The sequence below is a fragment of the Plectropomus leopardus genome, chromosome 12 (assembly GCF_008729295.1).
Source record: "Plectropomus leopardus isolate mb chromosome 12, YSFRI_Pleo_2.0, whole genome shotgun sequence".
Lineage (NCBI taxonomy): Eukaryota > Metazoa > Chordata > Actinopteri > Perciformes > Serranidae > Plectropomus > Plectropomus leopardus.
The window spans coordinates 28629369-28655116 of NC_056474.1; the positions used below are offsets into that span (position 1 = coordinate 28629369).

Here is a 25748-nt window from a genome sequence, read left to right on the forward strand (position 1 = left end):
GCAACACCCCTTGGATCACCAGGCCATGTACCCCGCCCACCCGAGCCCTCCACTGAATTCGACACAACGCCAACCAAGTGGGCAGAAGTAAGGCAGGTCGTAAAACACACAAGAAAAGCATCAGCACCCGGACCAAATGGAGTGCCCTACAAGGTGTTCAAGAACTGCCCCTGACTCCTCAACCTGCTATGGAGGCTTATGGTGGCTGCTTGAAAAACCCAGTCCATCCCACCATCATGGTGTAAAGCAGTCACTACCTTTATTCCAAAGAAGAAAGACTCCAAAAATACCAAGCAGTTTAGAAGCATTGCACTGTTGAAAGTGGAGGGAAAAATCTTCTTTGCAGTTTTGGCCAGACGCATGACTAGCTACCTCCTGGCGAACAAATACATTAATCAGCTGTCAGAAGGCAGGTGTCCCAGGGTCCCAGACAGCCAAACACAGCAAGAGGGACCTCCATGTCATCTGGCTAGACCTTGCGAATGCCTTCGGCTCAGTTCCCCATCAGCTCATGACATATGCCCTTGACTTCTTTCACATTCCATCACATATCCAGGACCCAGTCAGAAACTACTTCAACAACGGGCCTATATGGATGACGTGACCACCCTCCTCCAAACAGCAGCTTGTACATTCAGACTCCTCAAACATCTGGAGGAGCTTCTAGCATGGGCCCATATGAAGACCAAGCCCAAGAAGTCTCGCAGCCTGTGGATCCGGTAGGGCGTGAGGAATGACAACATCCTCTTCACTGTGTACAGAGAAAGAATCCCTCTACTGGCAGAAGAACCTGTGAGAAGTCTAGGCAGACAGCCGACCTGTCGGACAAGAGCATGGCCCCAATTGTCACAACTCAACCTCAAGATGGCCTGTGCAAGATTGACCAGTCCTTCCTGCCAGGGAAATTCAAGGTCTGGTGTTACCAGTTTACACTATACCAATGCCTCCTGTGGCCTCTGAAACTGAGTGACATCACCTGAACAACCATCCTGAAACTGGAGGCAAAAGCCAACAGCTTCATACGGAAATGGTTTGGCCTTCCTCGATGCTTTTCCACAACAGCACTCTTTGGGAGAAACACCTTACAGCTTCCACTGCAGTCAGTCAGCCCAGAATACCAAAAAGGAGGAGGTGAGGCTCTTATTCAAGCTGAGAGACTCACCGGACTCGGCTATTCAAACTGCCAATCCCTAGGTTCGAACAGGACGCAAGTGAAATGTAACCCAAGTAGTAGACCAGGCAGTAGACCGGCTAAAACATCAGGAAGTCCTTGGCTTCACACAGCAGGGTCCATCTCGCCTAGGATGGAGAGCAGTGCCACAGAGATGGTCCAAAGCTACCAAGATGGAGAGGAAGGATCTTGTCATCTCTGAAGTTGCCAGGATGGAAGAGGAAGGCTACAAGGTCAGAGCTGTGAGCCCGTACCAGCAAGGCAGATGGACCACTTGAGAAGCTGTGACCAATAGGACCATCACTTGGGCTGACATGTGGTGGATACCCTAGGCAAGACTGAGTTTCCAGATCAGGGCCACCTACGACCTACTCCCTGGAACCTTTCCATCTGGTTCGGCTCAGAAGAACCCTGCCAGCTCTGCAACATCCCTGAAGCACATCCTCAGCTGCAAGTCGGCATTGTCACAGGGCAGGTACAGATGGTGACATGACAATGTCTTGTGCAGGCAGGCAGAGATACTGGAAACTCACAGGCTGGAGGCAAACAAGGCCAGTACACCTACAGCGCAGAAGTGGATCCAGTTTGTCAGGCAAGGGAGAGAAATGCAGCGCTTCACCAAGATAGAGCAATCCCTCCTAACACTTGGAGGCGAGTGGCAGTTAGCGGCCAAAAAATGCACATGCTGGGATGGACGGATAGAATTAAGCAGAAGAGACACATGCTAAGGTGTAGAAAAAAAAAAAGAATATCACATTCAAACAGGCAGTGAACACAGGACTACTGCATAAAAATCCAGGGTTTGTTGGATCCATCCACCACCCCACCCGCCCTATAGGGACATTTGTGCTTCTTATATTATGTTGTTACCAACAGCGTTTCAACCTGACGCTGTTTGGCACAGTGGACATGACAAGTTTCGTCTGGCTGAGTCTTCAGCTGACACCAACTGACCGTGTATCTGGCTGCCATGGCAGGTGCTGTTGGCTGGCCGCTGGTGTATGATAACACCATTAATGGTCCTGTCTGGCAGCGTTTTCAGCTGTTGCCATCAAGTGGCAAATAATGCAGATACAAATGTTGGCTTTTGGAGTCTGGATCTCCTCTGCCAAAAACTCTGCAATATTTGATGACTTTTGAATGAGAACAGGCTGGTGTGACATGTTCTGTCCAATCCATCAGGGAGAAAACAAGATGTCATTTCCTAGACATTTTAGCTTTCTAAAGGTTGTGCATTTTGCTGTCTCTACAGCAGCATTAATCATGTGGTTGCATCAGTACACACAACCATTTCTTTCTCCACAGTATAGTTCTACAAAGCAAACAAACTATGCAAACAGCCACAAAATACATTAAACAGCATCAATGATGAACATTACTTCTGTACTATAAGTTCATATATCAGGCCTCACAAACACTGTACAAGCTGTTTGGACATCGCCCAGCTATCTCGTCATTCCATCCTGGTGGCAATCTGCTCTGCCTACAACACCCTTGTTTTCCACCATTTTACAGAGGAGAAAAGTGACAAGACGAAGCTAATTAATCTCACAATCATCCTGTGATTATTATGCTCTCACTTCCACAGGCGTCGCTCCCTGCCTCTCCCCAGGAGTCCAATACATCAGCGAAATGGAGCAGGTCGGTCAGCCGTGGACCGCCAGCATCAGCCGCCTCTCACACAAGGAAGGATATTAAACGCAGACAGGACAGATACTGGCAGCGTGGACTCAGACAAGGTGTTAATTGATTAGGGTGGAATCAGAGCGCTGGGGCCCAGCCAGTTTACCACCCTGATTAGACGGATGAGAGGCTCATTTATAAGCTTGACAGTCACAAGATAATTACTAAAACACACAGTAATATATGCAACGGCAGCTGGGAGTGGCGCCGTGCGGTGATGGACAAGACGGGGAGGTGTGCATGTGTGGGTGAAGATCAATGACTTGCAATGATGCTAAGAGGTGGTTGTTAGTTAAACAGCATAATGACATGTCTCAGTCAAACGGAATACCAATCAATTTAGGAACTGTGATAAGCTAAAGGATATCAAAATTAATTAAATCAGCAAATGTTCAGCAAGTGTGACCATATTTCTGAATTTGGCTGCAGCTACACAACAATCTACACGCCTCTTGAAACTCCTTTTAAACACACCTGCTTCTCCCAATTTAAGTCTCCTTTGTGATTTATAATTGTGTACATCCAAGGCCAGATTTACATAAATAAAAGTGCAGGGCAAATTTGTGCTGCCAATTTCACTCAATTTGTGCTCTCTATCTGTGTAATTACTGTCTGATTTACTAAGGCAGCAACAGCTGCATCTGGGACTGACTTCTAGGTAGATTCAGCAAATGAAGGAGAGCTCAGAAGAATGTGGTCCAGGACTTAGATTAGATCACTGAGCTCACAGAAGATGGTTTGTAGAGATACTTCAAAAGTAATAAAATTTCATTCATTTAGACCTCATTTCAAGTGCACCTGAGAAACTGCATTCCAGCCTTTATGTGTTGGCCTACTGATGTTATTTATGGACTAATCAGAAAATAAAAATGGTGAAAAAAGTGCATAAATTAGAAAAACAGAATTACCTACTCATGGTTGTATGCCTCCGCAAATTTGTCATTTTGTAGTAGTTAGGGCTGGGCGATTTGGCTTTAAAACAACATAGCAATATTTTAAAGCTATATTGCAATACACGATATATATCTCAATATTTTTTAAAAAAATCTCCTCTCCTCCTCACTAATGTTAACTACTAAAATACAAAATTATCGAATGAACTGCAGCTATAATAAAGTAGCTACTGTTATATAATAAAGTCAAATACACTACTATTACATTTAATAAAATAAGGCTATAGAGAGGTTAAATGAAGTACTTTTATAATGAAATTTTAAAAAGTATTGTTATAAATAAATGAATCAAAGCTGGTGCTCCACACACATATTCCCCCAGACAGCACAGAAGATCAGTTTCAAGGTGGACACCCAAGATTAGTGTCACCAATTCAGTATCTGACTAAATGTCTCCTCTTCTTGTCCTGAGTTATGGTGTTGAAAAATGAACCAGAAAAGTGTTTTTGCAGATCATTATGATGCCACAATGAAGCTGACCTTTGGCCTTTTGGAAATAAAATGTCATCACTTCATTATTATATCCCTCTAGACATTTGTGTGAAATTCTGTCATAATTAAAATGAATTCTTGAGATATGGCCAAACATATGTTTTGAGCAGAACCAGTGACCTTTACCAAAATCTAATCAGTTTACCATTGAGATGAAACGTTTGTGCCAGACCAAAAAAAAAAAAAAAAAAAAAACCCTAAAGGTGTTCTTGAGATATTGCCTATTCAAGAATGAGACAGATGCAAGGTCACAGTGACATTCTGGACATATGTTTTGGAAAGAACCACTGACTTCTACCTTTGACAACCAAAATGTTATCAGTTTACCACATGTCCAGGTGAACATTTGTGCCATATTTGAAAAAAGGTAATCTGGAGATACTGTTCTCTCAAGACAGATGCAAGGTTCTAGTGACTGTAATCTTTGACCACAAAAATCTGAAGATTATTTATATATTTATTTAATTTTTGACTTTGGCCTTTATTATTCATAGAACAGCTTAAGTGTGAAAAGAGGAGAGAGAGGGCATGACATGCAACAAAGGGCTGCAGGTCTGAATCGAACCTGCAGCCTCTGCAGCAAGGACCTAGGGGTGCCTGCACTACAAAGTGAGCTACTGGGTGCCCCCAACAAGCAAAATCTAACCAGTTCATCAGCTGATCACTTCACCAGTTGGTTCCATGTGGTTTGTACCAAATTTTAAGAAATTCAATCAAGGTATTTTTGAGATACAGACCAATGGGCTGACGGACAACCCCAAAGCATAATGCCTCCATGGAAAATAAAATGGAAATAATAAGATGCAAAAAAAAAAAAAGAAAGAAACAGAGATAGAGGTGCATTACGACAGAGCAGTAAGTCCAGCAGTGGAGCAGGTGAAGGGGACAGGATGGCTTTGATTGATGTCTCATTAGAATACCGAGGTAAAGGTGGCCAAATGCAACTGATGTCTTATCAAAAGAATGCAATTACTGGCCTGTTCATGCAGATCGTAAACACGAAGCATAATGAGCCCATGAACAGAAAACCACAACTCCCCTCCCCCTTTGTTTGCTGTTATTCCCACTCACTTTGTAATATGATCAAAAATATATTTATAATTCATATAATTAAATATGTAAATTTATGCTCAGAAAAAAAAAATTCTACTCTATTTTTAGCAGTCATTTTCACTTTTGTTTTCTTTACTTGTATTTTTCTTTTCATTTTTTTTACTGGTAATCTATTGTAACATTTTACTAATGTCTTGTTAAGATGTTCAATTTGCTCAGGTTTCTAAGGGTTATGCCATCCAAACCACAAGCTAAAGTGACGGTGTTCTGCACCAGCTCATCACAGGCAGGATCCATCAAGTTGACCGATCAACCTCACCCAGTGTTTGCAATGTTTTATATTTGTGTTATCAAAAGTAATGTGAACATTTTTGTGATTACTTTAAAATATTTAATGAATTTCAAAAATGATTGCAATTCACACAGCTGCATTTGGTTTACTTCTCTCATTTTCCTTAAAAAGTTGCTGAAAATACTTTTGACAATGAAAAAAGAAGAAGCAAAGCATAATCTAATTACCATCAAAGTAATTTATCTTTGACATATCACCTAAAAGCAAAACACTGTACCGAAAGTACAGGGGTTAGCCAATCTACAAAACAAAAATGTGGTCTTTGTGAGCAAGTATTGAAACCTGTGAAGGGAAGTAATGCTTTGACTAAATGGATAGCTAAAATCTGCCACTTAATTAACTCAGTGGAAGACGATGGACTGTGAGATATCATTCGAATTGCATCTGGGGACACGTCTTATAATTTACGCTCGAGAGGAGCCATTGTGTCAAGAATACACACTTTGTATGAAGGTGAGAGGCTGTGGAGGATGAACATGCTTGAGCAAGCAAAGGACGTCGCTCTCACAGGGGATCATTGGACTTCTGTGAGTAATGACTACTTGGGCATCACAGTGCACTTCACTGATAAAAAATGGAATCAAGGAATTGTTTGCAGTGACTGGGAAAAAAAACAGGAGAATCTAAGTAAAAATTATTATATTAAACAATGATATCTATATCTAAAAAAATATACTCTATCAATTATTACAAGTTATAGTCTTAAGAAACTAAAATTAATATCTCAAGGTTGTATGCTGAACCAGTCAAATTGCTGTTACACTTTACATCAATGTCTGTCTATAATCATATGTAGTCATGCCAGTTGATAATGTGCATGTTGCTGCAAAGAAGCTACATATTCTAAAACATGGGTGCTTTGTTTACATCTTCCCCCTGGCAGCACAGAAGCTCTACACAATCACTTTTAACCCAGTTTTAGGATGGACTCCCGAGATTAGTGTCACAGATTCAGTATCTGAACAAATGTCTCCAATTCAGTTCCTGACTAATGGTGTTGATTTTGCATATTATTACGATGTCATGCGAAAGTTTACCTTTTCAATTTTGGATTAAAAATATCATCGCTTCATCATTTTATCCAGTTAGACAGTTATGTGAAGTTTCTTCATAATTAGGGCACATATTCGTGAGGTATAGACAAACCTGTTTTGCGAGGTCACAGCGGCCTTTGATCACTAAACTCTCAGTTCGTCAGTAACTCCACGTGAATGTTTGCCAAATTTGAGAAAAATCTCTTAAGGCCTTTTTAAGAAACCACGTTCACAAAAATAAGATGTATGCCCTGATGCTGTGATCTTTGACCTTAGACTACCAATTTCTAATTGGCTCATCCTTTAGTCCAAGTGAACGTTTGTCCCAAATCTGAGGAAATTTCGTCAAGGCCTCTCACTCACAAGAATGAGGCGGATACAAGGTCACAGTGACCTCGACCTTTAATACTAAAATCCAGTCAGTTAATAGTAAAGTGGAATTGGACGTTTGTGCCAAATTTGATGAAATTCCCTTCAAACATTCTTGAAATTTTAGACAAACAGACAAAACTGAAAACATATTGCCTCCCTCCTTGGCTTTCCCTGATGCAGAGGCATATAAAAAAAACGTACATTGGACAGCAGGTCAACATGCAGATGGTTGAGCCTGTTTTGCCTCATTCCCACTGCAATTAGCAGTTGCACACAGGTTTTTTTAAACACGGGTAACCCCACTGAATGGCTTTATTCCCACTGCCACTGAACTTACAGCTGGAGAGCGAGTCGGCCTTTCTGTCAGCTGACATGTATATGTGTGCGTTGTCTTGTCCAACATTACAGACAGACAGGAGAACAGGTGAACAGCAGACAGCGGCAGAAGCAGAGTTCTCTGAAAACTTAACGGTTGTTTCTTCTCATTATTTATCTCTTACTTATTAAGTCCCCATTTCAAACTCACTGCAGATGTATTTGGATCGATGTTTCAGTGCTGCATTTGAGGACACAGACTAAGTTATTAATAATAGTGCATCATTGCATCTTGCCAGTGTCGTGCCAAAAAGTGATCAGCTAAAAAGGACTGGAGTGTTTTTTTCGGCAACAGAGCAGGTAATATAATGCAGGGTCATAAAGATAATAGCAGATAATACCATTATTTTTTTTACCCATCCGTAAGTATGATAGACTACTTTCCAAATGTAAACAAGATTTTATATAATATTATACATATTAAACAACCTGATCAAATTATAAATCGCAAACACATGAAAATTGGGTTTCAAGAAACATTAAAGTTTCACAAAGACATACCTATGCTCTTTCCATGGACATAAAGTTATGTGTATTATATGTACATGCTACGACTGTTTGATTCATGTGAGAGCAGCTGAGGAAGTGAATACTGGGCGATTCAGCTTTAACAGGCTGTGCGCGCTCCCGTGGATAGCAATCAGTTTTTGTCATCTCGCCGGTTAAAGAGCTGAAATTACTGCTTTCACCCGGGTGTTGTGTTCCCACCAATGCCGGAGGCAATAAAAACCCATGTCTACTGCAGGGTTATTTGACCCGGGTGTGAATGCCGATTATATCCATTCCCAGTGCATTAAAAAGCTAGGCGTTAGTGTTTTTTTTGTGCAGTGAGAATGAGGCTTTTGATAATAAACATGCACAAATTCAGGTGGTAAATATGTCATGAACAACACATAGAATGTGTAGTTCCTCCAATTTGTGTTAATGAGAAACATTCTCCTTGTTGTGATATGGCAACATGCACGCATTCTATCAAAGTGACAACATAAGGGATGAGGCATGGCCTGTTGTGCTTATACATTGTTAATAGAATTCACATCTGACAGCCTTTTTTGTGTTTAGGTGACAAAACTTGAAAAATGTCAGCCACAACATTTATTTGAGCTTCCTTGCTCAACATGAAATGTATTTAACAACTAATCTATTCTAAAAAAGTGTTTCAGGTCTCTGTGAAAATCCACCATGGTGCTCTAATCACTTTTCCCATCTTGTCTTACATGTCGTCCACCTCTTTCTCAATGAGGCGCTACTGAAGTGTGAAATCACAGAGGTATTTTTGGAATGAATTTCTGTTTTATTATCGGTAAGAGTGGAGCTTAGTAAACGTTCAAAAATTATTGGGGAAAAAAAGAAACAAAGGATAAGCTGTGAGTAAGTACAGACATTCACTTTGTTCTTTTTTCACAAATATTCTTAGAAATATATCACAGCATTCTCCAACATGCTCACAGGGATGGGAATATAACAGGACAATAAATAATTAATAGAATACAAAAGAAAAGTCTCATGACACCTCAAAGCGTTGGCAAGAAATCTTTTCACTGTTTCTTTTTGGATCCATGTGAGACTAATTTCAGGGAGAAGAAATTGGATTTTTTTTCTGATGCTTTTGGCAAGGATTTGCAACACACTGCAACATAAAGAAGCCACCCTCTAGATGCTGGTGAATACAAGCTGTTGTTTAAAAGCATCCAGTAATTATGGGTAAAGGAAGCATATCACTACAGAATATCTCTACTTTTCTTGTGCTCTCCCTGAAGAGAGAAAAGCGAGTGAAAAAATGTGTGAACTAAGTAGCACACAAGCAAATGCCCATGACACTTCAAAGCCCTAGCTCCAAATCTCCACTGTGCCATCTCTTGATACAAGCGGAAGAATTGGATGGATATTTTGGTCTCTGACATTCTAGTCCAATATTGTTGCAACTCATAGATTCCTTTCAGACTGTGTATAAAGCAATTTTAGATAGTGGACGGTGCTCACAGGGTCCAATTTATACTTACTAACATGCTATACTAACAAGTGAGATATTTGTGATAGACCAGCCAGCGAATGGAAGGCACTTTCAGGCAGCATTAATGCATTTATATGTGACATTTCCAAGCCCATGGGATATAAAGAAGGTGTTTTTCAGAGCATGATTTTTTTGTAATGGTGCTACCAAGCCTTCCAAAAGTTCAGAGGCATAATTGCATTAGCTAAGCACCAACAGGTGATGGTCAAGAAGCTTCTTTGTACCCTAGCTGTTCAAGATTCAACTTAAAGTTAAAAATACAATCCAGTGGTTGGAGGCTGAATGTCACTGTTGACAGTTACAAAGGTGTTTTTGGACATGCTTAATTTTGGCTGAAGGTATCCTTATGTCCTTTAGATATCTGCTGTTCTACCATTTTGGTCCAGTCTAAAATATGATATCCGGCCGCACGAGTGCTGACGAGGACCAGAGGGCGGGAGCATATTACACCGGTTTTAAAATCGCTTCATTGGCTCCCGGTGCGTTTCAGGATTGATTTTAAGGTTCTTTTACTTGTTTTTAAGTGTCTCAAAGGTCTTGGGCCTTCTTACCTAACTGAGCTGCTTTTACCTTATCAACCCTCGCGGACCCTGAGGTCCTCCGGCACTGGCCTTTTAACCATACCACAAGTTAGCTCTAAAAGAAATGGGGAGGCGGCTTTCAGTTACTATGGCCCCCGTCTGTGGAACAGCCTCCCGGAGAACCTCAGGATCACAGACAGTGTTGAGGTTTTTAAAAAGAGGCTCAAGACCCATCTTTTCAATCAGGCTTTTAACTAACTAACTAACTATTTATTTATTTATTCTACTTTTTTATTTTATCTTATCCCACTGTTTTAGTCTCCCATTTATTTATTTATCTAATTATTAGCGGTTATAACCTTTAAACTATTTTACTGTGCACTTGTATTCTTTGTCTTATTTTACTGTTTCAGTCCCTTACGTTCTTAGCTTTTATGTTCTTTACCTTATTTTATTGTGTTAGTTTTTAGCTCCAGTGTTTCCTCATCGGGGCCTACCGGACTGGGAGTGGTCTCTGGTCCACCATTGGGGGTGCTGTACCGTGGACTGTTTCGGCCCGGGTGGCTAGAGGGCTCGGCATCTTGGTGCGGGCACTCCTGTCCGCCCGGGTTGGGATGGTCTCTGTGGCGGCGCCCCGGCGGTGCTGGACCGTGACCTCTCTCAGTGAGGTTGGCCCCCAAAGGTGGCTTCTCCCTCGCCTCAGGTCTCAGTGCCTAGCCATGTCTCTTTAGTAACAATTGGTGTGTGTTGGTGTATGTGTGCGTGTGTGTGGGTGGTAAGGGTGGATGTTCGGGTGCCTTTGCGAATATGTGTGGGAATATCTACATGATTGTGTGTGTGTTGTTGCGTACGTTTATGTGGGGGTGGGAGGGTCAGGCTGTCTGTATTTTTCTTGATTTTCATTGATGTTTTTCATTTCTGTTATTGTTTTTAATCTCTGTGAGGCACTTTGTGTTACTCTTTGTATGAAAAGTGCCATACAAATAAAGATTTGATTGATTGATTGATCCAAGCAACTATTAGAAGGATTGCAATGATATTTGGTACATTATTCCATTATCAAAAGAGAAGTATATGAGAAATATAAGAGAAATACAACTGACTTTGGTGGTCACCTGAATTTTTATCTAGCATCATCAACTAGTCAAACTGCAATTATTCCAATATTTTTGGTATATGAACAAATAGACTCAAAAGCAACGACATTTACATTAGCCTATGGTAACATGCTAACATGTTGAACAAAGACATTACCTGCTAAAAAATGGAATTGTTAATACTGTTTTGGCGAGTATGTTGCCATTCAAATGTCAGTATTTGGCTCGATGCACCACTGTGTAGTGTAGTGTCCAGTCCAGTGACTCTCACCTATTGACATCAGCTTTGGGTAGTTACTGGGACAATGACATAGCGGACAGAAGCAGCCGAAATGAGTTCCCTCTGTATGGTGGCTTGACTCCACTTTGAAAACAGAGTAAGGACCTCAGATACCCGGACAGAGCTACACCCAGTTGGGCACATCCAACTGGAAGGAGGCCCAGAACAAAACCAGAACACCCCCTCCACCAACAGGATAAGCGGATGAAATCGGCTGGCTGGCTGCAAGGATGGATGGAAGGGTGGATGGATGGATGTTCCACAGCCGAACAGAACTATTACATGACTGTAGACTCTCATGCACTATGTAGACTGCACAGTTTTTGATAAACAGAGAGTGGAAGTAATTCATGCCAGAGAGAATCAATCATGGTGAATGCTGAATAGAAATGAGCTACTGCCCCTACTTAGGATCCACTGAGCATCAAATCTGGGATAAACTGGATTTTTTCCAAACTCTCCATTAAAACTAGGCCAACTGAAAGCGTGAAGTGGACGACAGCAGCCCTCATAAACATAATATATTGTTTAACTCAGACAAAAGAAAACTTCACTTTAAGTTTTTTTTTTCAAACAGAAATTTGAAATATGGTTTATAAGTATGTTGTTCATCATCATAATGTAGCATGCCCTTTTTACAACCCATTCTCCTCAAAATGTATTTTCATCAGGGGGCTTCATCTCAACCATTTTACTAATAACAGGATTGGACAAGCAAGCTACGCAAACTTAGCATCGCATTTTAGTCACGGTAACTGCCTGCATGAACTGTAAATCACCCAAAGCTGGTTCAACTTAAAAAACAACTTCCCTGCTGCTCAGGTTGAATAATAAGTTCAAAGTTTTCCTATGGGTTTAAAAATACTGAGTTCATTTATTTGAACTTAAATAAACAAGTTAAACATTCTTAAGATATTAACTCGAATCAACAGCTGTTCAGTCACACTGACAGGTATTACAGACATATATGCTTTCCACTTACATCTTCTCAGTTTAAATAGTCATATTTTTATTTATATTTTATTTTTTGGATTTAGCACTGTAGCACTGTTTTTATCATCATGAGCAGAAAACAGCCATGAATTAATCTTATCATGTGCTAATGACATACATCAAGTTTCCGTCACGTATGCTCTTCTCCGATGTAAAAATGGTTTCTTGAAAATTGCGAATCTCAAAGAAAACGTGCTGAGAAGTCTGCTCATGTGCTGATCATGTTTCTTTACTTTATTTAATGAGCTGAGCAGAGTCACAGTAGTTAATTCAAAATACTCTATGATGTTTCACAGTGTACAGAATACTTTAGTTTTAGCCTCCAGTCACAGACTTACTGATTAAAGTCAGATCATGATGAAAGAGCAATAACCAATAACTGTGCTTCATGTGTTTTACATACTTGTCAAAACAAAATTGACTTGTCTGTGCAAATCTCTAGCACACCACATACAATTGCTTGAAAACGCATGCATACACTGCAATCTATAAAATGAAACATTTCCCATTAAAAACATCTCACAAGCTGTTTCCTTCCCCTAAAGTTGCATTATAATAGATAAGATGAAGCAAAAATAGCATCCCCCCAGCCCACCTGAAAGGCTCTACTCAAGTGCACCGAAGTACTTGAAAAGAAATTAAATTGTTAGGGAGGGGGGTGCTTGACAGCTTATCAATAGAAGAGGGGGGGTTAGGAGAAGCCAAACACTAGCAGACGGTGCTAGGATTCTGCAAATAACAAGAACGGTATTGCTTGAGTCCGCGACAGATGGAGACGAAAACAAACCTGGCTGCTACATTTCCTAGTTGCTAAGCACCACCTGGAGGTAATGAATGTGTTGTCGGCCTAAGAGGCATATGAGACAAGAGGCGAAGTCAAACTGTCTGCTCAGACACATTATAGAGTGCTGGTCTGCTGCTTGTCCTTGATATGGGTCATCTTGGCCTGCAGATACTCTCATGAATATTTATAAAGATAGATGGACTTAAACGCTGATGGTCAAAACAGAATATTCATATACCATTAGACTATGAACCAACAGCGGAGAGTCCACATATGCAGGCATCAGATCAAACTATCCCCACGGCTTCGATCTGATGTGTGTTGGAGGTAATGCCTTTCAGTGTTGTGCACTCATACCAATCATAAAAGGATGTGTACAGACAGAATAGTATACTGCAGAGTACTTTGAATTTGATTTATATAGAAATCTAAGGGGAATGTCATGTTCTGCTGTTGTTGCTAATGTATGGCAGCTTCCAGCTAGAAGCAAAGGGTTTTTATAAAAGAAAGATGACTCACCACACATCCGGAGGAATCCAGCTTTCGGTCAGATATGCAGCGGAAGTTGCGGCTGCAGCCTCCGTTGTCTTTGGTGCAGTCTCTGACGGGCCCGAAAGAGTCCAGGAGGACCTCCAGGGAGTCAAAGGATGAACTGATCATCAACTCCTCTCTGTGATATAGTGACAAAAAAGAGGAGCCATGTTTAGTTGTGTGCACCTGAGTAGCAGTCATCCACCAATTGGAAGATTAGTGGTTCGATCCTGGCCAACTGTCTTTGAGCAAAAAATAAACCCGAAATTGTGAATGGGTCAATGGTTCCTGTTGTAGAAAGCATTTTGAGTTGTCCCTAAGACTACAGAAGTGCTATATAAATATATAACATATACCATTACTAATTAACCCTGTTACTATTATATTAATGAATTGAGACCTGGAGCAACATCACTTTTCTTGTGCTGCTTAATGTGTTTAACCCTTTGAACCCCAAGCAAAGTGGTGCAACTTCTTTCAAAAACATGGGGGAAAAGGCATTGAACAACTCGGTAAGAAATGTTTCGCAAATTGCAAGAAATTTGTACATTTAGAAAATTATATTTTAAATAGCTAGGGAAAAACAAACATCTAGGGAGAAAGTTATCATGATTACATATTTAAAATTATCTCAGAGGATACTATAATTTCAAAATGCTTTTTCCCCAGTTCATTTACTTGTTTGTTTTTTATTTTACTTTCTTTGAAAACTTTCTTTTTCAAAAAAGGTTTTCAGGTAAATATCTTGTACTTGTAGTTTTTACTAATTGTATTGCTAATATTTAGGTCAATTCTTCTTCCGTTGTTCATTGCTTCTTCCCCTGTTTTTGACGGAAATACAGCTCAGCTCAATTGCTCAGGTTTCAATAGGTAAATACTAAGGACTGATTTGTGTTTTAAGCATGCAATACAACTTTTATTGAGGCTTGCTGGATGCATGAAAGACTGTCAGCTGGCTGGTACGGTCAGTAGTTTTACACCTACAATCACATCCAGCAAGTATTACATGGTGGACTGACACCATGGAGAGCACTTCTATATTATTATAGCAAGGTGAGAAGACAACATCAAGATTTTCAGATGGTGTTAAGTTGCTCTTTTAATAGCTTTCAGGGCCAGGTCAAACTGCCCATTCTCATCCCCACGTCATCAAATACCAATCCTCTGTCACACCAGTTGGCATCTGAAAGCAATGCACAGGGCATCCTTTATGGTTTCTATGTGACACATACCTAAAATACATTGTATAAAGAGGTTATTGTTGTAAAATGGCCATGTTTAGGTTTAAAAATGGCTTTGTTGGGTTTAGAAAAAGATCATGTTTTGTGTAAAAATTTGTTTTTAATTAATCTTTCATTAATTAACATAAGTGGTGGGGGCCCTTCTGTGCGGAGTTTGCATGTTCTCCCCATATCTGCGTGGGTTCTCTCCGGGGTCTCCGGCTTCCTCCCACAGTCCAAAGACATCTCAGGTTGATTGGTGACTCTAAATTGCCCTTAGGTGTGACTGAGAGTGTGTATGGTTGTCTGTCTATATGTGTCGGCCCTGCGATAGTCTGGCGAACTGTCCAGGGTGTACCCCGCCTTCCGCCCGATGACAGCTGGGATTGGCTCCAGCCCCCCGCGACCCTTTTGGGGTCAATCGGTTACGGAAAATGAATGAATGAATGAATAATTAACATAAGTCATAATATTTGGCTACAACAGATAAATCATGTCCCACTGGTATCTAATGCGATCTAATACTTTGAAGAAAAAAAAAAGGATTTTTCTGGAGAACAATCACTTCGTGATACACATAGTATAAGTTGTACCACCTTCAGACAACCTGATAATTCTGAGTAAAATTCATGATTCATTAGTTGTCCCTTGCTGTCAACAATATGCAATTTGCCCTCATTAAAATTGATTAAGATATCACATTTTTTTAGATCATTTTTCATGTGTCTGGAGGAGAAAAAATGAGCACCTATCAAAGTGCTGCCTCAACCTTCTGCTTTGAAAGACATTCAGTGACACCCTGCTCTCTATTTCACTTAATGAAGAGGTAACTATTGCCATGAATTACAAACACCTGCATGTTTAATTCATTCTGTGTAATCATCATGAGAAAAGCTATGACTTTTCATAGAGCAATTGCTATGCAAAGTAGGAGACTCCGGAGCTAAAAGGCACCATGAAATCATTGCCCTAACCTTGCTCCGAGCAGTCACTTTGTGTTTCTGTTATTTTTGTGTTCCCTGTAAAGCAAGGTCAATAAGCAGATCATCTAGGAGAGGGACAACAGTATAAGCGTTTGGGATTGGTGGAGATGAAAAGCAAAGCAAGAGAGGACCTTAGTGTTTTCTTACAGAATCTAAATCACTGAGCTTTTTCTGCAGAAGAATAGTGCTGCTGATGATAAACAAGTACTTGTGTAATAGCATTGCCATGAACTTTGTCTTGGTAAAGAAAATGATGACCTCTCAGGCATTTCAATTTTTTTTTAACTCCCTGTTCTCGCCTGCTTTCCCCCTATGAGAAAATACAGCGAGTTTGCTTCTCTTACACAGTCAATGTGATGTTATCTTACAAACCAATTTTTCTTTTATAATTGCCCATTGCTTTGTTGTCATTTATTCAGAGGGGACCTATTGAACAGAGCCTCGGCAGATGATGAAACTCACAGCAAGTGTGAATGCTAAATTATTAGGGAAGTGCAATTACAGTCAGGACACATCCGATGATTGTGTGCAACACAATATAAATATCACGCAAACCAAAATACCACGTTTGGCAACTCTGATGATGAAGCTACTACTACGACAATGTTCATTACATTTTAAAGCATGGGAGTGCTAAGTGGATTTAGTCATTGACACTGACAATTTTGCAGTTGTTAGCTGTACCAAAAATATCTTAGTTTTTGAGTTATGGCAAAAAAACATATTTTGTAAGGTAAGTGACCCTGACCCTTGGCCATCAAATTCTAATCAGTTCCCTGAGTCCAAATGAACGTTTGTGCCAAATTCGAGGAAACTTTCTCAAAGTCATGTTGAGATACTGCATTCCAGAGAATTAGACAAATGGGATCGCCGTAACCTTGACCTTTGACTATCGAATTCTAATCAGTTCATCTTTGACTCAAAGTGGATGTTTGTGTCACATTTAAAAAAATTCCCTCAAGGTGCTCTTGGGATATCTGTTCATGAGAATGAGACAGATGCAGGGTCACAGTGACCTTGATCTTTGACCACCAAAATCTAGTCAGCTCATTGTTCAGTCCAAGTAGACATTTTGCCAAATTTGAGGAAACCTTTTCAAGGGTGTATTGAGATACTGTGTTCCAGAGAATTAGATGAACTTGATCACAGTAACCTTGAACTTTAAACATCAAAATCCAATCAGCTTATCCTTGACTCAAAGTGGATGTTTGCATCCTATTTAAAGATTCCCTCAAGTGTAAATGTTATATTCATGGTGCCTCTAATGGAATGATGAATCAGCAGGAGACAATAAATTTCTTCTCAAAGTTAAGTAAAAATGTGGCCACTAATTGTCCAAATATCTTAACCATTTGAAACATGAGTAAATTGGCTTGATTTCTTTCAAAAACATGGGAATAAGGAAATGAGCAACAAATGAAGAAAAAGTGATCAAGTAATTAGAAAAAACCTACAAGAAAATTACTTGAAAATTAGTTTTGAAAAATTAAAAGAAAAAAAGAAGATTAAAAAACAAACAAACAAGGAATGACCTGAAACAAGTGCTTAAAACCTGTGACATCAGAGGCCTGTACTACCAAAAAGGATCTGTGGTATGTGAGGTAACTTAATGGTTAACCGTGAGCTTTCAGTGTTTGAAGCTGGTTTATTTTTTACAGTGATGAGAATCACAGCGGTAACTTATGCTGAACAGCTCGGAGGATCGTAACCCTGCAACACCCCAACCACTGACCAATCAGATCACTGTTACATAAAGCATATAATTTCATCAAGAGAATAATTGTATTGTTTCAGGCTTTCTGTTTCATGCACAGAGAGATCCTTTATGACACTGAACACATAATGATTTTAGCTGCATTTTAATTGTGCAAAGTAAATTTTATCCCTGTAGTAATATCTGACAGTGTGACTTTTTATACACTCTGATATCATCCATGCAACTCAGAATAACACTCGATACATGTTTGATGAGAATTAGAAATGAAAAACAAAAGAAAAACGCTGTTAATTGGCCACCGTAATCATAAATGAAACATTTCAGGCAGATTGACCTCAGCAGTCATTTACTACTTTTCCACTCCTTACTTATGTTGCAGAAACTGTTTTTATGTGACATATTCTGAGTAGTTTCGTCACCATTCTACTGATAGCAAAAACTATTTCTTACTGACAGGTAAAGCAGTAAAAATATTCCCAATTTAGTGTACGCTAAACCATTTTTTTGGGGGTTTTTTTTTTTCCCCTGCCCCTCCAAGACAGTACACTGCTCAGCCTTCATATATGTGCTCCTGAGGGCGTACCGACCACCATCTATAGTATGTAATACAGTGACAATGGATAAGTACCTCATACAACCACTTCAAAAATCTAAACGATCGCTTTAACTGAGTTTTTGCATGTAAAACTTTTTTTTTACTTTGACATTGCTTTTATAGTCATGAATATTTATTGTCCTTGAGACATTACTAAGAAATAAAGTTTCACAGGTTCCATAAATCAGAAAAAGTCTCATTATAAAGTAATAATTGGCTGTGGTGCTGAATTCACATGTACTTATTTAATTAAAATAACAGACAATTAAAATGTCTGACCTAACCGATGCTATAATCAGTATCAGAGTGCCCAGTCGCCTTATCAAATCATCTCAATGAGATACCTCATTTGACATTTTTTAAAGAAGTTAATTGCAGCAATGGAGATGCTGGTAAACATATTTCAATAATGGAAAATTTGCAGTTAATTGCACCACCTTGAAAGTAATTGTTTCAACTGAAAATTGGAAAAGCAGCTCTATCAAGAGAAAAATCTTCATTACAAACGATTTTGATTTAAAATAAGTAAATGTTGCACTTCCTGCATAGGGCATGCTTAAAATGAATGGGCAATTAGTACTACCTGCAATATATTTAACAACTGCCGCTGAAAGAGGCCATAAATGTAAGCTTCAATTATAGACACCATTAACATGAGCAGCTATCCAACAATGGGAGGGCTAGAAGTACATGTTTACCAAAGCAAGTCATATAAAGTACCATTTATTCAGCCTATATGCCAGTGAAAAGTACCAACAAAGGTTTAAATGCTAAGTTAAACCCTGTAATTTACTTACATTAGTTAGTGATTTGGTTCAGAGAGAAAGACGTGGAAATTAACATCAACAAGGAATAGAAAAAACAAGATTTTAATGTAAAGGTATTTCTAAAGCTTGCCACTTCGATATATATATTTTTCTCAATAATAACGCAGGAGCAGAGGAGAAATGGAACATTGAGTTTTTAATTAGTGACATATTTTGCTTCACTATTTAAAGAAACGCACAAGAGATCATCTTCTGTACGCAACCTCAAGGAAATGCTACACAAGCACTAATAAACACATTATGAAAACAAAAACCAAGGCTGATTTTTAGTCTGCACTGCCGTGAAGCCACCAAATCAAGGAACGGAGATCAGGGATCATCTCTATTATCCATCTGCCAAGAAGCAAGACAGAGTGACAAATGATCATCAAACGTGGGGCAACGCAGCTCTGAAGCAGAGTAAATCAGCTGCTTCGAGATGCGTTAGCAGTGTTTCCTCGCCGCCCCTGGGGGGAGAGCTGAAGAGAGCGTTCATCAGATCCCAGATCAGAAGGAAATGAGTTATTTACACAGTGTCTTGAAGGAAGCTGCCAAATGAAAATAAAATGTTAAAAAAGAAGGGGGAATTGGAATGTGTAAACATGGAGTAAGGGGGGGTGTTGAAAATTGTAAAACCATGCCCAAAACAGAATCAATTTATAGTAAATATCATGCAGTATGTAACAGCGGGACCTTCAGCTAGAGAAACCAAACAGGAGTCAAATATTACAAAAAATACTGCATCATTTCCAAGAGCAATATATGTCAGGTACTGTAAAACTTAAAATATAAGCCTATAGTCCAAATTAGATGCCCAGTCCCTTTTACTCGCCTGGTGTGGCTCCACATTTTGACAAATACACATCTATCTCAATTAAAAGTTACCATGCAGGTTATTATGATAAAATGTCTTTGAATGTATAAAAGTCAGTAATTGGCTACCCACTGGAGCTAGTTACCTGCTTAGATCGCACATACAAATACAAATGTTTAAACTTTTGTCAATACGGACATGCTACACACATGGTTAGCTTGGTAAGATTCTCTACAATTTACACATTGAGTCCATTTTACTGAAACCAGGAGCCCCAAAGACGACTGTAACATCAGCATAGTAAACAGAAAAGATGCAAGAAGAGGTTTAAATAAATGCTTTGATTGCATTTCCTATTTTTGCTGAGCAACAGTTCAGCGATTTAAGCAAATAATAGCCTGAGCTATTAATTGTTTTACGGGCTCCTAGGAACTAGGAACTATACGCCACAACAAGGCTAAAAGCAAGATGCCTGTGACGTTTTTCAAAACAACTCCAACTGAGCAATATGGAGGAATTTTGTGTTTTTTTTTTTTTTTTTTGAAAGCTTGAATCCTGTTCACCATTTGCTTTAAGTTTGGGAAACGAGTGCAGTGTCTTTACCCTGTGAACCTCTCGCAGTATTTTGTGGAATATAATAACTTCACACGGCTTTCCTTTTAGCATGAGAGTGCGAAGAAAATGACTGAATTTTCATTTTTGGGTGAATTATCCCTTGAATAAAGCACCACCACCACCACCACCACTACCACTACTACTACTACTACTGCTGCTGCTGCTACTGCTGCTATTACTACTACTACTGCTGCTACTACTTCTTCTTGGTTAATGCAAATGTAAATGTAAAGTCTCCCATGTGGTCCCGTGACTAATCTGAGGGGTCAAAATATGATTAAAGCAGAAACATAAGGGGGAAAAAATTAATGACATTTATCTTTACTTTTTGGACTTCTCTAAGTTTTAGAGAGAAATACAGAAGACTTTACTGTTGGGAAACAATGCTCTACACTCTGGCTTTTATTTCCTTTGGTTTTATTGTAGGAAGAAAATAGAAAATATGTTAGATGTTTGTCATCTTTCTATTGTCATTTTGACACACTCGAGCAATCTCGCAGATAATCCTGCAAACCCAGATCTTCTCAGTGAATGTCTCCAGTTGTTTACACTTATTGTACATTCTGAAAATTAGCATGTTGGTAATGTTTTATCGACATGTTACCTGTGGCCTCTGTGAATCACAGGGTAAATATATGGATTTGTCCACTTTTACCCCTCTTCTGAAAAGTGGTTTAAACCAGTAGTTGTGATGTCTCACACAGGCACGCACGCACGCACACACACACACACACACACTCCTCTTGTAGCCTTTTGTAGTTCATGTTTTGATGCTTTATGCATTCAGATAATATTTAATGAATAACCACTGAGACATTTCTCCCACTTCAACATAGTGAGAAAAGTAAAATTGCTTCAGAACTATCTGCAAAATCATGTCTGAAAATTAATCAACCTCAGTAAGAGACAAATTAATCCAATTAAATTCTGCCCTTTTCGGAATGGTATTCAAGCTCATTCTCATCCTTTAGCTGAGCTTCAGTTTTCACTTTTATTCCATGGTCATTCTTTCAAAATTGCCTCCAGTTTGCAGTTGGTGAGAAACCTTGATATTAAACCAGCTTTCAATTGCAAACTCATAGAAATGCCTTTCTCCAGGCTACTCTCATGCACCGTTCGTTAACTTTCCTATAAAAGGTAAAGCACCACAGTTTGTACATATCCCACATGATCCTGAGCCATAATAATCTGCGTATAGCCCATGTATTTTGGATAGCTATGATCAAGTGATCAGTGTGCTGATGGTAGTTAATGGAAAGCAGTCCAGTAAGGACATAGGCTCGGGTGGTTGCAGGGTCACAAACATTATGTTTGTAGTAATTTCAGTTTTTGGCACTTCCACATTGGCTTCATTTTTCAGCCTTGTGTTTTGTCAAAAAAAAAACTTTCCTCCGAGAGACCACAAATCAGAACTATGTGAAATATGAGTTCACCTGTTTGACTATTTTCCTAAACCTCAACGAGGTAACTTGAGTTTGCTAAACCTAACCTACATAATTTTATGTTAAGTACATAACACCATTACTGGGTCGCTAATTTGTAGAATATCAAATTAAAATGTATAGGGATACATTATTTTACCTTGGGTCATTCAATAGTTACTCGTGACCTGTGAAATATCACTTTTTTCAAGGAGCTCAGGTATTTTTCAAGGGAGCTAAGACTCCTCTGGCCCCTTTTAATTCCTACACTGGGATTTGAAGGCTGAGGGAGCAGGGTGCAAAACCGCAGCTGAGCCGTTCCGCAACGCGCATGCAGGCAGTGGAAATCCACGGTCTCTGCTGCTCAACTTGACTGTGCATGTAGTCGTATGAAGTGATGGAAACTCTGGCAATTTAGAGTGAAAGTAAAAATGCATGCAATTCTGTATTGTTAATATTGTAACTTTCCATGTTCAATGGAAACAAGAAAAATCTGTAATTTTCTAATCTTAAGAGATGTTACATAAATAGAAAGCCCAAATAATGACACATCCAGCACATGTATGTCTCTTAATTTTATATATGACAATTGTCACTGCCAGTCATATATGCAACTTAAGAAGATGTAATGGCTTGGTTACAACCTGTGAACTGAACCTAAAAAAGTCTGCTGTGAGAGACCTTAGACATTAATTTGATAATTAGCTTGGGAAAAAAACACACACTGTTGTCTGGAAGCGTTAAGCACCAACAGTCGCATTAAATCCTGTTCTTCTAATCAGTGTTATTTCACAGCATTCTCGTTGTAGGTCTACTTCATATCTCAGTCATCTGAGTGTTTGGAATTAGCCACCGGCAGGAAAAGAAAAAATAAAAACTCCTTGAGTGTCTATGTGCTAATGAGAAAAAATGATGGGGATATTCATTTGAGCGAGACTAATTTTACCTGACATAATTTTCACAGGGCAAATAACCATCGGCAAATTGGGGCAGGATCTGACACGGTCGTGCACACTAACTTGTTGACAGGGCATGTTCCAGCATACACTAAAAGACAAATCCCACTACTAATTACATTAACGCACCTCTACTCCAAATCTAATCCTGTTCACATACACGTTATGCTGCAACATAATACTGTCACACCAAATGCAGTCATGTTAACTCTCTGGGTGATTCATAATGTGGCTGACCACTCAGTAAAGTAGGTCCAAAGTGGACAGGTCTGTCCTTGGCAAAGTTATGCGTAGATAGTAGTAAACCTTGTAACAGCTGGGACATGCAAAGGCAAAACTATTTTACAGCTTCATGTACAAGGTCTACAGAAAACACAGAAAGTTTAACTAGATAATACTGAACTCTGCACAGCTCGGTTTAGGGTTACAAACAGTTGCTATCGAAATGGTACCCCAGAGCCTACGTAAATATTTTTGCTTATTGTAATGTCATTTTTGGGGCATCTTTAAATGCTTTATATCCCTAAGCTAAGAGACCATGTCAGTCAATAAACCATAATAATAAATAAAAGTATTTAAATTATGTCTTTAAAAAAATATACAAAAATTGGACATCTATTTTCATCAGATTTTTTTCCAAAACAAAAACACAAATCATGTTCATCAAAAAAAAAAATCTTTTGTGTAGAGACATCACCAAAATATATCTTAAAACCACTTAAATTATCAGATCTAAGTACATATTTAGTTTTTGAGATATCCTCAGTTTAATGAGCAGGGGACAAACAAGTTCATAATGTATTCCTCTGGCACCACTGTGCCTTTTAACATGGTTGTGCACCTCACGTAACATAGTGCAATGATGTCATTACCAGCTCAGAACATGGATCTATTGCAGCTACTGGTGGTATTTCTATTTTCAAAGTATTAATGGTGCAGATTAATGTTGATTCTTTAACTGTTTTCTAAGAAGTTAATAATAAATAGTTATTGAACTGATCGGTAAGTTCAGTTCAATAACTATATAATATAATACTATACATAACTATATAATATAACATAAAAATATCAGTAGCTTTTCTGAAAAAATGCTTTTAAAAATAGTTGCAATCGCAAGGTGGGCACTACTGCAGTGTTTTGGAAGTTAAAAACGTATTTATCTGAAATAAGCACATATACTTGAGTTGCTTCAGTATCAAGAATACGGTGGCCGGACAGTAAGAAACAACGTCTCGGAGAAATCAGAAAACAACCTTAAACAGTCTAGAGGAATTGTTATATACCGGTATAGACAATAAATGTGATACTTAAAAATGAAAAATTGATTTTATGTTAATAATGTAAGTAATCCAGAATCTTTTACATAGTTTCCAATTGTCTCTGTCCTCTCCCAACAGTCAGGTCACCTATTACCATCCAATAAGTGTGATTGCTCTTTTTGTACGACTCTGTTCACTCCTGTCTCTCCATCTACCTACACCACGAGTATTTTGTGGTCATTTATTTTCCAAAAAGAAACAAATGACACAGTAAACAAAATTAAGTTTGACTAAAAGAATAACTTTTTTTGTCAAGTTTTTGTTTTCTACAGACATAGCGACAATATCATTATTGTGAATTCTTTTGGCCATGATTGTGTAGTGATAATCTGATACAGTTTATACTAATCTAGTATACTGTTTGTTTTCATTATCGTAATATAGAAGAAATGAACCATTTAAAAACAGGAAAAGACAGCACGTGTTGTCAGTGAATGTGTGACTTGAGAATGCTGCTGCTAATTAAACTTCAATCATGTTTTTCCTTTTTTTTGTTTTCTGCGGTTTCACAATTAGTTTTGATTTCTTCCAGCTGTGAGCAGCTCCCACATTTCCTTTTTTTAAATGATTTTTGGGGGAATGGTATCATCAAAAACACACTCAAAAATATCTTTATTTAGAATTCCCACTGAATGTTTTGAGAATGCATTGTTTTGTCACTTTTCCAGTATAAACACTGCATGCTCCAAACCTGCTTCAGTTAGTCTGTGGTAAGGAGTTCCAATCCCCTGTCTGTCAGCTCTGTTTGTGCAAAATCTATGTAAAACGTGTATTACATTTTGGCTCTTATGTCTATTTTGCAAGTAGTAGTTGCAGTTTTTTTGGCCAAAACGCAGCTAAACCCTGGACAGCAGCAATCAACCAGGTGACTCTTTTTTATATGGCAGTCTGGCAGAACAGAGGACTCTAGCAAGAGAAAGAGAGAAGGTGTGTGCTTTATGGTGAATAAAGACTGGTGTGATGGTGGGGATGTGAGGTGCTGTCTCATTCTTGCTTGCCCTGCGCCACAAGGGAATAAAAACTCTGATTCACTGCGAAGCACCTTTCAGAGGTGGCGGGAGAGGGGGAGTTGTTGCCTGAGTTTTGGGGCGAGTGACCGTCCACCCATCTAGTTAGGGTCCAGATGTGTAAGATGAAACCAATTTCGAGTTTGGAAGACGTTGGTTGGTTGGGTTGGTTAGGTAGGTAGGCACATAGGTAGGTATTGCGGGAGGTATGTGGTTAGGTAGGTAGGTAGATGGTTAGTTAAGTACATAGGTAACTAACTAAATACTAACTAGGTATGCAGTTTGGTAAGATGCCTTTTATTGATAGGAAAGCTTAAGTGTGAACGAGGACAAAGCCTCCGTTCATAGGGCACCTGCTCTATCTACCAAGCCACCAGGCGCCCCAGGTTGGTTGACATTGATTGACTGATTGACTGAATGAGATGGATTGAGATTGGTTGTAGTGATGCAAAAGATGAGGTCAATCAGAGTTTGGAAGACATTGGTTGGTTGAATGGTTTGTTGGGTAGGTTGGTACATAGGTAGGTGTTTAGGCAGGTAGGTAGACTATTAGGTAATCACATAGGTAACTAGATAGGTAGGTAGGTAGA

General features: G+C 39.2%; 1 protein-coding gene across 1 annotated transcript in view; it reads right to left on the reverse strand.

Annotated features, from left to right (window-relative positions):
- The window catches only part of astn1 (astrotactin 1), a 502578-nt gene that overhangs the window by 305877 nt on the left and 170953 nt on the right, over positions 1-25748 (reverse strand). The window contains 1 exon segment of the mRNA XM_042497522.1: positions 13694-13844. Within this exon segment, the coding sequence (XP_042353456.1) occupies positions 13694-13844 (151 nt within the window).